The following is a 16,204-nucleotide window of genomic DNA, read 5'->3' on the forward strand; positions in this document are numbered from 1 at the left end:
GCTCTGACAAGGCCAGAGTTGGAAAACTGAGTTTTTAACAGTGATTGGAGGAAATTGTGATGTAGATTTGTTACTATAATTAAGACTGAGGAATGAGGAACAAGAGTCGCTTTTTAAAACAAAATGGGGCATGTGTTCAATCGAATGGCAGAGGCTGAAAGAGGAATCCAATAATGAGTTTTAAGATATTAAATGGTTAACTGATTTAACGTGGGTCCACGTGAAATCTACCCCTCTGAGATCACTGGTTGTCTACCCCTGGCTGACACAACTTCCGCTGGAAGGTGGTGCCCTGGCTAAGCGCAGGGCATTTCCCAGCATAAAACATCTCTAACCCTGCAGAGAATTACATTGGCAGCTAGTGAGGCCCTGTCCACAGCCTGTCAGGTCTGCCAATGAAGTTCAGTATTTGTGAATGTCTTTGTCTTTCATAAAAATTAATTTACCACTGGAAAATTCTTTCTGGCATATTTAATAATTTTTAGAAATTGGTTTGAAATTTTTAAAACACAAAAACACATTTTAAAAACTAACTTAAACTCCAGGAAATAAGATCTACATCCTGGCAGCTATTTCTTCCTGCTGACTTCAGTGGGGTCATTGTATGTGTGATATGGTCTGGCTCAATGGCCAGAATTCCCAACCCAAGAGGTGGAAAGTCCATGGAAGTTCATGCTTCCCTGTTGGATTTCTTGGAGTGCTGGAGCAGGGCAGGAGCAGCTGACAGCACAGATGGCATAGCAGAAGATGCTGTTGCCAGCGTAAGGCTGTGCTGGTGCTAAACTTTATGACTTATGCAGAGAAATACAGACAAGTCCAACTAAAGCAGTGATGTCTGGTTGCAAGACTGGCCCCTTATTTTCCACATGTAGGTGATAAGCATTAACTTGAATCTGAGTACCAAAAAAGCATAATGGAAGAAGTTAGAAGAAACTCTGTTACAGAAATACATTCCATAGCCCAGTCAGCTTTACAAGTGCTCGTTGAAACTAAGTACAAAGAAATCAGACATGTTTTAATGGTCTGTTTAAACAATAATGTGGAGTGAGCCAAAAGGTTCTCTTCAGAGGTAAAATCTCCAATTCTGAGAAGTTATTTCTTTCTACTTCCAAGGCTGTAATGCTGAGCTTGGAGGATTTGCAGGCACCTTTGACTTAAAGGCAGCTGGATACTCTGATCCAATCCTAGTCTCTGGAACTGATGGTGTCGGAACCAAACTAAAGGTGTCATTTGCACATATTCTAGCTATATTTGAAGTAGAATTCTAATTTGCCACTATCACAGTGTTGTTGATGTTTATTTTCTAATTCTACCCTAATTCCATTTTGAATGTGCACAGATTGCGCAGATGTGCGATAAACATGACACGTTGGGTCAGGACTTGGTAGCGATGTGCGTAAACGATATCCTGGCACAAGGAGCAGAGCCACTTTTCTTCCTCGATTACTTTTCCTGTGCTAAACTGGATGTGGGGGTAGCACAGACTGTGATTGCTGGTATTGCAGAGGCCTGTAAAATGGCAGGATGTGCACTATTGGGTAAGGCACCACTATCCAAAGAATACGGGTCAAAGTAGGCATAATTTCAGGACTTTTCTATGTTAGTGCAATACAAACCCAATGAATGAAGCTTGTATTAGATCTGGTTCTGGTTAATGAATTTGAGGCAAGTACATAGCCTAATGCCAGGGGATTGTTAGGGGTCAGTGGTTGTAAGGTAATTATGAATTGACAAGATTGGTGCCAATGTAAAATGATTGTGGGTTCACATTATCATTCAAGAGATTTGATCATAGGCACTCAAATGCAGTACTGACAGAGTTGTGCCCTAATGGATGTAGAAGTTTTTATACTAAGATTTCATCTCTTCTCTCATGTGGAAGAGAAAATTCCCACAACATCAGTTAAAGTAAACTGGTGTTTGCTCTGTGTGCTCGGCAGTATTTTTTCCGCAAACACACCACTGTTTGAATGCAAATTGCCTGGGAATACAGGGGAAGAGCTGTGAATTACATTGGTTTCTTTCCTTAAAAACAATGAGTTCTTTGCTCATTCATTACCAGAGAATAGATTTTGTTTGAAATATGTTAACTTCTATTGCCAATTTACTCTCTTTTGCATCACGATTGGAGAGCAGGGTTGAAGAACTCTCCATAGCAAATTGAGATGAACAGAATTTTAGATTGGCAGTATTTACATAGAACCTTAGTGGTGACACAGTGCTGCCTCCATTTAATTTTCTGCCGTCAGCCATGTCTCCGTTCTGAATAGAAATGATGATTGGAGTATCTTAAGTCAAGATATTCCTGGCATATAGACCTTGGAATCAATTGTTTGATTTGTGTTCTGTGCATTACAAAGGCAGGGAGGGAAAATTGATAGAGCAAGCCCTGTTTTCTACAGCTTCTGGTAGCTTTCATAACTGCATTGGCCAAGTGCATTAGGGAACCAAATAAACCAGAACATCTTGGGTTTGGGTCTCCTCAGTCAGGTAATCCAAACTGTTAGCAGTGGGGACACAACAAGGGAATCAGTTGGGGGACACACCTCTTCCTCTATCCTTGACCTCCCGCTCCCAAGTAAATGTGAATGGGGCAGAAGCAGATTTTTGGGAGAGAATGTGCTGACAAACCACTCTGCAGAAATGATTTCATTCCCTAATCTCCAGATGCTTCTCTCCCTGACCTCCCTGAGATGCTAATTAAAACCTATACCCCAACCCAGGATCTCCTTGTGGCTCAGACAAAACTGCTTTGTATTTGAAGTAGGGACATCATTGTGTATACAACATATAAACTGGCCATTCTGTCTGCCCAATCAACTTGGGTTGATGTTCATATTCAGCAGTGACCTTCTCCCATTTCATTGATCTCATTGCAGCTTCCTTTGGCAAACACCTAGGCAATTTACTTCAATCTCCCAGAACAAATTCCACATTCTAATCACTCTTATCAAGGAAATTTCTCCTTTCCTCCGCATTGCGTATATTAGTAGCCTTCCAGTATTTACGGCCCCTAGTTTTTGACTGGCCCACATGGAAACATACTCTACATCCAACCTGTTCAATTGATTTAGAAGACTTCTCTGTGAAAAGATAAATGTCATGTTAAAGGTGCAAGTTCAATGTAATATGTATTTGACAAGTTCTTGTTTTCTTCCCCTAATATCTTGCTGCCAGTTCTGTTAATATCATTAGCAGCAGGGTTTCATTCTGTTATCTGCCTGTTTTGTAGGGGGAGAGACTGCTGAGATGCCAGGAATGTATTCCTCGGGGCAGTACGATCTTGCAGGCTTTGCAGTAGGAGCAGTGGAACGTGGACAGATGCTCCCGAAGCTGGAGCGCATCTGTGCTGGTGATGTCCTCATTGGCATTGCTTCATCTGGACTCCATAGTAATGGCTTTAGCCTTGTTCGAGCAATTCTGGAGAAGTCCTCTTTGCAGTGTTCCTCCCCAGCACCGTCCAGCTATGGTTCTCAGACACTCGGTAAGATTTGATGTGAAATATGGGTGATGTGATGCCTTTCTGGTAGATTATCTACATCTTCATTTCGAATGAATCTTTTTACATCGGGGAAACTCAGACAGCAGGCTGGAGTTGGTCCTTGTGATACGACCTTCTAGTCTGCTCCACTAGATGCAGCTGTTATAAGGGTGAATTAATACTGCTTGTGCTGCTTGAAATAAGTTTGTGAAGGGGCCTTGCAATGGTGTGTTAAAGCAGCCTTCAAGCAAGACACTACTGTGGTTTTGACCTTCAACCAAAACGTTGGAAAATGTGAGACAGATTGGAATGGTCTGAGAGCTGGCAAAGACTTGATGGGCCAAATGGCCTCTTTCCCTGTTGGGAAATGTTCTGAGAAACACTCTAGGGACAATGTCCCAAAATATTTTTGCTGTGTCTTCCAGTTGTACTGCAGGCATCTTAACAGAAGCTTTTTTAATTTATGCACCTATTGAATTTGGCATATCAGCGCTTTGGAATTTAAAATACTTCTGAATTCTGTGACTTGAAATTTGATTTCTAATGAAATGTACTTGCTGCAGATTAATTCCATTTTCTATTACATTTCTGAGATGTCCATTTTGAAAGTCAAGTTAATTTTTCTTTGAGCAAATCTGTGCCTTTTTATTTGCTGAGCTTTTCGAGGCCAATTAGAAAATTAGCCTTGAACCCTTAACCTAAAGCAGCAAGTGGTGAAATATCATGTCAGGCAGCATCTACGCAGAGAGAAGTTAACATTTTGGGTTAATGACCTTAGGAACTAAAATTGAATATTTTCAGATATCCAACATCTGCAGCATTTTCTTTTGGATTGTTGGCCAACTGTTTTAGTTGCCTTGTCACCTATAGTACTTGACAATAGAATTTCTGTTTGTAAAGATTTTCCTTTAACTTTTTTGTAGGAGATGTGCTGCTAACACCAACTAGAATTTATGCTAAGGCCTTGCTGCCTATTCTGCGTCAGGGGCACGTGAAAGCTTATGCTCATATTACTGGAGGTGGACTGCTAGAAAATATTCCCAGAGTTCTTCCAGAAAATCTTGGTGTTACATTAGGTAAGGAGTTGTATGTTTATATACTACAGGGTGTTTTATATTAGAAGCAGTCCATTCAGCCCCATCAATTGCTGTGACACTCATGTTTCTTGTTCAACACCATTCCTAGATATTTAGTTGGCAAGAGGAACTGTCAATCTTCACTTCATGCCAATCTTGCAGGAAAGGAGACTAAGAGACTTCAATTATTTTTGTTAGAAGTAAACTGCTCCAGGAGAATGTAGAGCTCTGGGATTATGATTCAAATCCCAGTCTTGCTGCATTTTCTAACTTGTCCATCTCTTTGGATACCTTAAAAGTTGGATGATTGAAATTCCTTTTGGACAGTGCTAGTCTGACAATTTGGTAACAGTATGGCTTGCTTTTGCATTCTACACTAGATATTTTTATTTATTTTAGGCCATCTTGCTGAATGACTAAAAGGCTTGTTGATTTGTGTCCACAAGAAATTGGACTTAATTCACTGAGCCAACTTGAAGAGCCCTACAATTGGCATAGATTCCAATTCCATCTCCTGGGGCTGAATTTGAGTTTCAGTGCAGTCAGTTTTGGAGATTGTATTCTGATATGGTTAATCCCTGAAATATAATCAAACCTCTGAAATACTGAATAACTTATTTGCATTGAAATAACCCAAATCTCTTTTACCTAAATACTCAGAGGAGATCTTGTAAGGAAAGTGAGACTGTGTCAAAATAACTCTTAAATTTTCATTCTGAACTTACTGTGTTACCTCTGTTGACATTTAAAAGATGCATCACTTTGGAAGATTCCTGAAATTTTTTCATGGCTGCAAAGATCTGGCAGCCTTTCTGAAGAAGAAATGGCTCGCACCTTTAATTGTGGAGTTGGAGCTGTGCTCATCGTGGACAAGGAGAATGCTGAAGACATCCTGCGAGATGTACAAAGCTGCTACGAGGCATGGACCATTGGAAGTGTTGTGCCGCACAAAACAGGTCTCTTACTACATGTTAAATTTGTGAAGACCGTGGGGAGGAGCAGACTGCTAAGAATGTTATTGGAATTCCTGCTGATTTTCATTTACTGGGTTAGGTTTGTAAAAACCTGGTGCCAATATAACAGCAGTTATCTGCTACTTTTTATGCTGCAAGTTATTTTTATTCAATTCAAAATGAATAGGTAATGTTTAGCTATTAAGTCGTTCTAATCAGTTGTTCTAATTGACCAACTGCACCATATATTGTGGTACCGAGATAGAACAGGAAAATGTCTCCCTTTTCCTTTGCATGCTCAAAGTTACCCAATCTCAGGAAAAAAGTAGGAAGGTTGGTAGTGTTGTTTGGGGATAAGGTGGCTGACAAAATTCCTGATCAGTTCCTATAACTGCTGTTGGATGGTGTGTCATTGGGGTATGGGAAGGGTTAAGCAGCTCCATGTTGGTTAAGAACATAGAAAATAGGGGCAGGAGGATGGTAATTGAGCCATTCAAGCATGCTCTGCCGTTCATCAAGGTGCTGATACTTTACCTCGGTGCCTTTTTCCAGCATTCTGTCCATATCCCTTGATTCCCTTTTATGCCCAGATATCCACCAATTTCTGTTTTGAATGAACACACTGACTGGGTTTTCACAGGTGTCCAGCGCTGTTCATTGCCCCTTCCCTCCCACCGTCCCCCTGATACTCTGGAGCTGGGATCAGGCCACTGCCACAGCCATCTCCAGGGCAACCGATTGCAGCATCCAGTGTAGACATCAGTGCAGTCTGTCTCCAAAAAGGCAACACAAACCAATCATTGAGGGGTAAGTAAAGATACAACAATGTCTCAGTAGGGACCCTTTAATTCAAGCATGGCTCCTGACTTTCTGCAATGATGGACTTGTTTTATGGTAAGTGGACAGTAAACTATTGATCCAGTTTGGTGCATCTGAAACATGCTGTACACATTAAGGATATCATCACATGCATAAAATATGACAGGGAAATGACATGGGGTGAATTGCAGTGGGAAGTATCCAGTCCAGTTGTTACAGGGTGGAAGATCCAACAGAATTAGAGCCAAACACTTGATCTATGTTTTCGGCATAAATAAATGGGCATGAAGGATTTTTTTTAAATCCAAATTTTAGAGGAGTTATTCCATACATAAGATTACCTAGTAAGAATCATGTGAGAACAGGTTGGGCTAACGTGTAGCATCTTCTATAATAAAATTTGCCCCAGCAAGATCTAGTTGCCTTCGGGAAAGATGGGAAAACAATTAAGGCAAAGAAGAGCCTATGTCCACTTTTCTCTATTGTAATGAAAAATGTATCTCAGAATCAGCCAGTCTAAACCTTTCATTATAACATCGAGTGGAAAGTATTCTAAATTGCTGCCTATCTGTCTAATATCTGACTTTGTTGGAGCATTTTTAAATGTTTTTTTTAAAAATGACTTCATTCTCCTTTTTATAGGCTGTGAAAAGGTAGCAATTAAAAATCTCATGAAAACACTACATTTAAGCCAGCAGTTGGATGAAAGTGCTGCAGGTGGTGACTTATCACAATGTGAAGGGCAGACTCATAAAATGAGAGTGGGTGTTCTTATCTCTGGAACAGGTGAGTTACCAATTACGAATGAAAATAATTGTATAGAAGAAAGAACATTGTATTTACTTGCAACCTGAATAAGCTGAAAGCGATAGATTTTGAACGTTTTGTTTTCTCCATTCCTGAATCTTTATTCAAGTTGACGTAAGATATCTTTATTAGTCACGTACATCGAAACACACAATGAAATACATCTTTTGCGTAGAGTGTTCTGGGGGCAGCCCGCAAGTGTCGCCACGCTTCCGGCATCAACGTAGCATGCCCACAGCTTCCTAACCTGTATGTCTTTGGAAAGTGGGAGGAAACCGGAGAACCTGGAGGAAACCCACGCAGACACGGGGAGAACATACAAACTCCTTACAGACAGCGGCCGGAATTGAACCTGGGTCGCTGGCACTGTAAAGCGTTACGCTAACCGCTACACTACCGTGTTTGTTGACGAAGTTTGTGTGTAAGCTGTTCTTCATTGGTAACAAGATTTCTGCTCATTTGATTGCAATGGGAGCTGTCATCATGCAAAAGATGTATTTCACTGTACAGTAGGACTACATTCCACATTCTGCTACAAAGCACCTTCTGTGACAATAGCTTCTTCAGCACTTCTCAATTTTGGCATTTAATATGTTAGCACGGTATTGAGTTGGCTCTCTAATAATCTCCTGCTATGGGGGTTGGAATCGACTTTCATCTCAGTTGGACCAAATTCAGCTGTCTGACAACCAACAGTTCTGCCAGCCATTCACGACTCTGCTCATTATAGGCTTATTCTGTGTTCGGCCAAATGAAGTCAGGAATGACCTATTTGTCTACCTTCTGGACTCATCGTTGAGCCCAGTAGTGGAGCATTGGTGTGCTGGAGAGTGGGGCGAGATGTACCTCACATCCAGCTGCTCTGATTTGTGTCAGGCTGGGCTGATGTCGGGAAAGATAACTCTTGTATTCCATTTGGCCATTAAACCTATTCCAGTTTTTCGTGCAATTCCAACAATCCCATTCTCCCACTTAATTCCCAGTAACCTATTCTCTCCTGTCCATTAACTCCTGCCCACGGATTTTCCTACTACCCACCTACACAAGGGGCACCGTGTAGTGATTAATTAATCTTTCAATTAGCTCATCTTTGGGAACACCAGGTCACTTGGGTGAATCTCCTGTGGTCGCGGGGAAAACACACAAACTTCACACACACACACACACACACACAGCTCTGGAGGTCAGGATTGAACCCAGGACATGGAGCAGTAGCTCTACCTGCTGTACCACTGTGTGCTGCCCTGTGTGTCTGAATTGTTTTACTTTTAACATTTGCTGTCAAATAATTAAAAACACTGTTACTTTTAATGTATATTTTCAGTTAGTTATTTTTCAGTTTTTTTTAAATATCCTCCGTTAAATTGAATAGTTTTTAAGTATCTATCAGACATACTTAACAACAAAAGCCTTTGACACCAGCGAGCACTTGAAGGCCGTCAGAATGTTTAGAAAATGGGGCCTTGATGGTACGCTGCCTGGAGCCTCTCATCTCTTGTTACCCATTGTGTCTTGCGGAACACCTCGAGTGCTGACTGTCCTGACTGTTAGGCCTTCACATCCTGACAAGAGTTAGTGGCTGCACATGGACACAGCAGGCATGATCTGCCCCATTCTTAATTCCTCAGGTTGTTGAGAGTCTTTTGTTAATATGCATTTTCTGTGCTCTGTAATCTGAAGGCAGCTATGTTAGGTGATGGAGAAGTCTTTTTGGAACTTGCTTTCCAGAGAATCAAGAAGGCAAATGGAATATTGGCCTTTATTGTTAGGGGGTTGGAGTTTAACCATGGAGAGGTGTTGTTACAATTGATCAGGCTGTTGATGAGGCTGCCCCTGGAGTACTGTGCCATTTTGGTCTTATTTAAGAGAGGGTGTACTAACATTTGGAGGCAGTCCAGAAGAGATTCACTGAGCTAATTCCTGGAATGAGATGGTTGTCCTATAACAAATGGCTTAAAAAGATAGAGTTGCCATTCTGTGGAGTTTGGAAGATGGAGGGGTGATGTTATTGAAACATAAGATCATAAAGGACATGTTGAGATGTTTCCAGAAGTGGGAGATTCTTGAGAAAGGGAAGATAGTTACAAGATAAGAGGGTCGTTATTTAAGACTGAGATCCATAGGAATTTATCTCTCATAGAGGGTGACGAATCTCTGGAATTTTCTGCCCTGGAAGTATTTAAATCACGGGTATTTAAAAGGGAGGTGGATAATTTTTTTGAAAATTGGGGAATAAAGAGCTTTGTTGAAACTGGCGCAGAAAAGGAGTTGAGGCCTGGGGCAGATCAGCTATGATCACATTGAATGGCAGGGCAGGTAGGCTACTCCTCCTCCTATTTTCATGTCGTCTTGTGTCATGGAGGAAATACACAAGCCAGTTCTCTGTCTTGCTTTGAAGTTGAACAATGTGAGTGAGTGTTAGACCTGGAAGAGGCAATATAAAGCCTTTGTGTGATCTTAAACTTGTTTGTTATCTGCTGCCAGGTGAGTGCCTTGCTTTTATATAACCATTGTTCAGTCATGTGTGAAGCTCGGATTCCTGATTTGGGCGAGTGTTGTATTTACTGGAAGCTTACAGTCGTGTTTATCTGGGCAGAGGACTGACAATTTCTGTTCAATTTCTTTTCTCTTGAACTTGCATGACTTTTCCTGATAAGCCTCTTATATTTTTGCCTCTTTCTTTCAAGGGACGAACCTTCAGGCCATCATAGAACACACAAAGGATCCTACCAGTCGTGCAGAAATAGTAATTGTTATCTCCAACAAAACTGGCGTAGAGGGACTGAAGAAAGCAACGCGAGCTGGCATTCCTACAAGGGTGAGAACACTCCTGCATTCTGGTAGCATGGTCACGTGCAAAAGATGTAGTCCGTAATTGTCACATGTGAGTAAAAGCTAGGGTAAAAGGACCAGACAGCTAATGTGGGGGAGAGGAGATTAATGTGTTCCTCATCTTCAACAACTAGTATTTTACTTTCAATCTTGCATCCAGCGTTTAGATCATAAAATATAAACACTATGAACTTACTAATCGCAGATTGCATGCTAGACAGTTATTAGCACTTGAAGAACAAGGCCTGTTCTTTCACTGTCTTGCGTCAGCCCTGGATTAATCTCTTCATGCTCGCATGTAAAATTGCTGAGGATCAAAAGGAAAATATACAGGTAATTAGCACATGTTGATTCCAAATTTCAGATATACTGTTCTTTAGCAATCTGAGAAAGAAAAATAAAATTCTGGTGCTTTTTGCCATTGTTTACTTTTTCCACTACCCAATGCTCACTGCCTCCACCCCAGAAGGAAGAAAATTTGGGCATGAGGCACGTGTTTTGAGTCAAAATCCACAGACTTAAGTGCTGCCAAATTTACAGTAAAAACAAAATCGTACATGTTTTTTTGAAGCTTAAACCTTTAGTATATAGAGAGTAAAGTGACAAAAATGTTGGATGTGTATGCGGGTAAAACAGTATCACTGGTATTATGGACATGGTTTATGTTGTACATCAGCTGACTCTGCTTTATTTAAGAGACAATAAATACTACATTAAGTGGTAACAATGTGTTATTTATAGTTGGTTTTGAATGGAGACAGGTGTTGGGTCTACCTTGTACAAGCTTGGGAGGATTCTGGGTTAGATAAAGGAGTATTCATTTGGAAGGGAGTGGGATAGAGTCCCTTGGGTTATTCACTGCTAGATGCGGGTGGCAAGAAACTCTTTTGATTACACCAGTAATATCAAAGAAACCAGTCAAGTTGAAAGCATTAGCCCATGCATGTGGATATTGTGAGGTGTTAAAATGAACTGTCTGTGACTTTGCATGCAAGAGCAAAAGCACTATGACTTGTAGAAAGAGGAACAGTACAGAAGATTAAAAAAAAGATCAGCTAAATTTGAGTGCATTTTTTTTCCAATCATTCCTAAAATGTACCTGATTTGAATTCTTTTACATTGGAAAAACCTGCAGGTGATTGACCACAAATTATTTGGAAGTCGTTCTGAATTTGACAGCACTGTCGATCAGGTGCTTCAGGAATTCTCTGTTGAACTGGTTTGCCTTGCCGGATTTATGAGAATCCTCTCTGGTCCCTTTGTCAAAAAGTGGAATGGTAAATATTTGATTTTTTTTGTCCCACAATTGATCTGAGCAATCCACAAGTAATTTTACAGTGTAAGTAAATATGTTGTTGGCATATTTGGAATCTTAATTCTGCATATGTCGAAATCTAAATTTTGCAATAATATTTGCATTGATAGTTACATTAACATGGCAATCTTGAGAAGTGGTGTAATAGTTGATAATTATCCTCTACCTTAAGTTGCTACCTCTGAATTGCATTTTAACTAGATTTACTGCAGCTATCATTACCTATTATTGATCAGAAAAAATATTTTTATAGGAACATTAATAATGTGGTGACAAGAGATTTCTGAGCTGTAAAATTACATGCAAATAATGGTCCCTATTTAAGACCCTTAACTATTCAATAACAGGCATTCACAGTAGACTTGGGCATACATTCAAGGTGGCAGGTTTATAATAACATTTATAACTTAAAAATAAAAAAGCAAATAATTTTAAAGGACATTAGAAATAGAGGCAGGAGTTATGCCACTTGAGTCAGTTCAGCCATTCAATAAGACCATAACAGAACCTGTGGCTCTCTCTTCCATACAATCATTGAACTTCGGATTCCCCAGGTGCTCAAAATTCCATTGACCTTGGCATTAGATATATTCGATTTACTAATCCCTCTGGGGCAGAGAATTTGACTTTTGTGGCTGGATTTATGCATTACTTTCACTCCAGCCATGAGTAGTAAGTAACTTTTCTTCCCCAAGAACGTTGGACAGTCTGTAATTGTAAACTGTCTTTTAGGTAAGCTGTTGAATGTCCATCCATCACTGCTACCATCTTTCAAGGGAGTTAATGCTCACAAACAGGTACTACAGGCTGGCGTACAGGTGACTGGCTGTACTGTGCATTTTGTGGCTGTAAGTATTCCATCTTCAAGCTCCAGTTTATTGTTTTCCTTTTTCCTTCAGTTTTCCTCATCCCATTTTACTGTGTGGTGGCCTTGATTCAGTTGTTAGCTCCTTTGCAGTTAGGGTTCAAATCTAGCAGGCACTCTAGCACAGTACTGAGCGAGTGCTGCACAATTAAAGGCTTTTATGGAAGAAGTAAAACTGTGTGCCCATCTCTTCTAAGTTGGGATCTAGAAAATCCAGTGGCAGTCATTTTTCTTGTGATTATAGGAGGTTTGGCCCATTGAGTTCATGCTGACTCTTGGAGCAATCCCTTCAGTCCCATTCCCCTACTTATTATCTGGTCACCTACTCTCCTTCACATGCCTGTCAACTCCTCTGATTCTCCTGCCTTCAACCAACACTGGAGAACTTACAGTAGTCAATCAATCTACCAGCCAGAATGTGGGTGGAAACCGGAGCACCCAGGGGGAAACCCTCGCAGTAGGAGGGAGAATGTGGAAACTCCACACATACTGAATATGGGGCACTTGCAGTGACATTAACTGCTGCATGCACCACTTCTACCTGATTTTGTAAAGGATAGGGGAGAAAATCCCAGATGTCCTGTCCAATAGTTATCCCTCAAATCAATCATCATGAAGACTATTTATCTGACTGTTGTTATTAGAGACATATGGGCCAAATGCAGGAAATTGGGACTAGCTTAGATCTTAGTCAGCATAAACAAGTTAGGCCAAAGGGCCTGTTTCCGTGCTGTATTATTTGATGACTGTGTTGCTGCTTTTGGAAGCTGGCTGTCTGCTACACCAGCACAGTGGCTAGCATCAGACTGGGATATTCTGAAAGGGATGTGAAAGGTACTGTACAAGTGCATAGCTTTCTTTCTTTCTGCCATCATGCTGCTTTCTTCAGTTGGGGTTTGAGGCCTGATCTCAGAAATCAGTCCCTTTTGATATTCTAGCACAGGATTAACAGGAAATAATTTTCATGGGGAAAAAAAATGTGATGTGTTACATTTTTATTACTTGCTCATTCATCAGTGAAAGTAAAACAACCAGAATCACCGCACAAGTACAATTGCAGATGTGCGATTGTTTGAGCTTGATGTACAAATGGTGTAATTTTTACATCACTTAGATTTTGAGCTGAAGCTGCAAAATTGTTCTCAAGATTTGGTTCCTGAATACATTCAGTGAGTACAGAACCAGTTCACTGTCCTGTACAACTTGAGGCATAAACATTTGGTTTGAGGCCATATTTCCATATGTGTTACTTTTGGGGGCAGTGTAACCTCAACAGTCCAATTGTCTTTTGGAACTTGTTCTTAATGGTGGCGTATGGTCCTTTGACATGTACCAGTCAAGTCGTTCCAGAAACATTTGCATCTGATTGGTGATGCAGTGCTTCTCTGGGGTCTCTGGTGTCGCATTTGATAGGCTTCCCTGTTTCCATGCATGATCTGATTTGCTCATTTGGATTGGCACCTCCATGGTCTTGGACGCATTTCCTTGGTGTGTGCCACCTCAATGCAGCCTGGCTTCTTGGTGAAAAGGTGAACCATGAATTAAGAGGATTATCTTTGTTTTAGAAGTTGGAATTGGAGACTGTGGCTTCTAAATTTACCTTCCAAAACAGTTGGAGGAGAGACAATGATCAGAAGATGTGCCTGCCTTGCGGTGCTTGTATGCAACAGTTCCTCCATCTGTCACTGAAGGGTGGAATTTAGTGCAAGATTTGTAATCGGTCCTCTTGTTCATGTTTATAGTGGTTGGGGGTGCCACAGCCTCTAGTTTCCTATTGGGGAGGTGCATAGGGCCCATGCCCTTGAACTGTGCTTATTTCTTGTTATCCGCAGAGTATTGAAGAGTGGAACTATAGAAAATATCAGAATGAATGTTACAATGAATCCACAGTGTAGAAGCAGGCAACTAGATTAACCTTTGCTGGCTTTTGTCTTCGATATGAGCTTCTGTCAACCCTTACCCTATTAGCAAATCTTTTTATCCCTTTTCTCCATATTCATCAAGCTTCCCTTTTAAACTGTTCTATCCATTCCAGTATATTTCTGCACACCAGCTTTGAAGGAACCTTGGGCCTACTGACAAGACTGGGAATTCCTCAGGCATTGGAAAACTTTGGTGATGTGCACAAGGGAAATTGCAGGCAGAATATCATACAAGTGGCAAAAAATGAGACCATAAGATGTAGGAGCAGAATAAGGCTATTTGGCCCGTCGAGTCTGCTCTGCTGTTCAATCATTGCTGTTTTTTTTCAAACCTGTTCTACTTTCCTGTAACTCTTAACCCCTTTACCAGTCAAGAATCTACCATTCTCTGCTTTAAATATTCCCAATGACTTGGCCTCCACAGCCCTCTGTGGCAACAATTTCCACAGATTCTCCACCCTCTGGCTGAAGGAATTCCTCCTCATCTCTGTTTTAAAGGGTGTCCCTTTTATTCTAAGGCTGTGCCCTTGGATCCTAGACTTTCCTACTAATGGAAACATGCTTTCCATGTCCACCCTATTCAGGCCTTTCACTATTCGGTGGGTTTCAATGAGACTCCCCTTCTCCCTTCTGAACACCATCAAGTAGAGGCCCAGAGCCATCAAATGCACTTCATATGTTAAGCCTTTTATCCCTGGGATCAGTCTTGTGAACCTCCACTGGACCCTCTCCAGGGCTAGCACATCTTTCCTTGGATATCGGGCCCAAAATTGCTCTCAATATTCCAAATGTGGTGTGACTAACGCCTTATAAAGCCTCAGCAGTACATCCTTGATTTTATATTCTAATCCTCTCAAAATGAATGCTAACATGACATTTGCTTTATTTGCTACCGACTCAACCTGCAAGTTGACCTTAAGGGAATCCTGAAGTAGGCCCTCCAATTTCTGAATTCTCTCGCCATTTAGAAAATAGTCTACACCTTTATTCTTCCTAAGTGTGGTGACACCAAGTTCAATATTAATCCACACACACTTTTGAAGCTTTGGACTTAATTCCTACTTTAAGCTGAGCTCGCTGATGTCAGCCAACTTTTGCATCTAATGGTGTTTCTGCTCTTTGATTGGCTGTTTCAGGAAGAAGTTGATGCCGGAGCAATAATTGTGCAGAAAGTAGTGCCAGTAAAGGTGGGGGATACTGAAGAGACGCTGTCTGAAAGAGTGAAAGAAGCTGAGCATGTGGCATATCCGGCTGCTATCCATCTGGTAGCCAGTGGAGCAATATGTTTGGGAGAAGATGGGAAGATTTGCTGGAAAGCACAGAACTCCAGCTGAAGCCAAGCAACAGGGGCTCATTGGGATTTGTTACAAAAACCATTAATGTTTTACAAACTGTACCAAATACAAGTCCACATTTGGTTTGTTTTCAGTATCTCTTTGGCACATTCCACACCAGCTGTGAGTCCCAGAGAATCCCCTATGTATTAAATTGTGCCCATTTTGATATTGTTACTTGAAACAGGTTATCAGTAGTAGAATGACTTGCCATTTTAACAGAGAAGAACTTTCACAGACTGCAACAGAAAACTTCAGAAAAGAGGAAAAAAACAAATTGCACATTTTTTTTGTGGTAATAAAACTTTTACAGAGACGAGTCATACCGTGTTTTGTAATTTTGTAAGAGATTTATAAGTTCAGAAGAGGGGGATGTTTGCATTCCTAGTCTTGGAGAGAAAAAAGCAGAAGTGTGTGAAGTATTCCTAGATGGTTACAGACCAGACATTAATTACAGCAGCAACAAACCATCCTGATGCAGGATTTCAACCCAAATCATCGACAATTCCTTTCCTCCCACAGATGCTACTCGTCCGCTGAGTTCTTCCAGCAGATTGTGTGTTGCTCCAAATTCCAGCATCTGCAGTCTCTTGTATCTCCAGTAATTACAGCAGGTGCCTTATCGTTGAGAGTTCCAGTGCAGAAGGTTAGACAAACGGAACATGGAAGAAGTAGAGGAAAAAGCAGGTTATAGAGGCAAAAATAGTTTACTGATTGGTTTGGTTTAGGCACCCTTCAGCTGTTGTGTAAACTACCTGGTCAGTGTACACAATATGGGCTGGTTTATTAAGCTATGCTGC

At 40.9% G+C, this 16,204-nt stretch overlaps 1 protein-coding gene across 2 annotated transcripts in view; it reads left to right on the forward strand.

Annotated features, from left to right (window-relative positions):
* gart (phosphoribosylglycinamide formyltransferase) overlaps window positions 1–15,723 on the forward strand; it is a 38,930-nt gene extending 23,207 nt beyond the window's left edge. For both annotated transcript variants that reach the window (XM_052013786.1, XM_052013787.1), the window contains exons 13-22: window positions 1,114–1,223; window positions 1,340–1,538; window positions 3,233–3,484; window positions 4,405–4,557; window positions 5,310–5,513; window positions 6,972–7,115; window positions 9,824–9,954; window positions 11,104–11,245; window positions 12,016–12,131; window positions 15,207–15,723. In XM_052013786.1, the coding sequence (XP_051869746.1) occupies window positions 1,114–1,223; window positions 1,340–1,538; window positions 3,233–3,484; window positions 4,405–4,557; window positions 5,310–5,513; window positions 6,972–7,115; window positions 9,824–9,954; window positions 11,104–11,245; window positions 12,016–12,131; window positions 15,207–15,404 (1,649 nt within the window). In that variant the 3' untranslated portion in view covers window positions 15,405–15,723. The remainder of the gene's footprint in view (window positions 1–1,113; window positions 1,224–1,339; window positions 1,539–3,232; window positions 3,485–4,404; window positions 4,558–5,309; window positions 5,514–6,971; window positions 7,116–9,823; window positions 9,955–11,103; window positions 11,246–12,015; window positions 12,132–15,206) is intronic.
* The last annotated feature ends 481 nt before the right edge of the window (window positions 15,724–16,204 follow it).

The sequence above is a fragment of the Pristis pectinata genome, chromosome 4 (assembly GCF_009764475.1).
Source record: "Pristis pectinata isolate sPriPec2 chromosome 4, sPriPec2.1.pri, whole genome shotgun sequence".
Taxonomy (NCBI): domain Eukaryota; kingdom Metazoa; phylum Chordata; class Chondrichthyes; order Rhinopristiformes; family Pristidae; genus Pristis; species Pristis pectinata.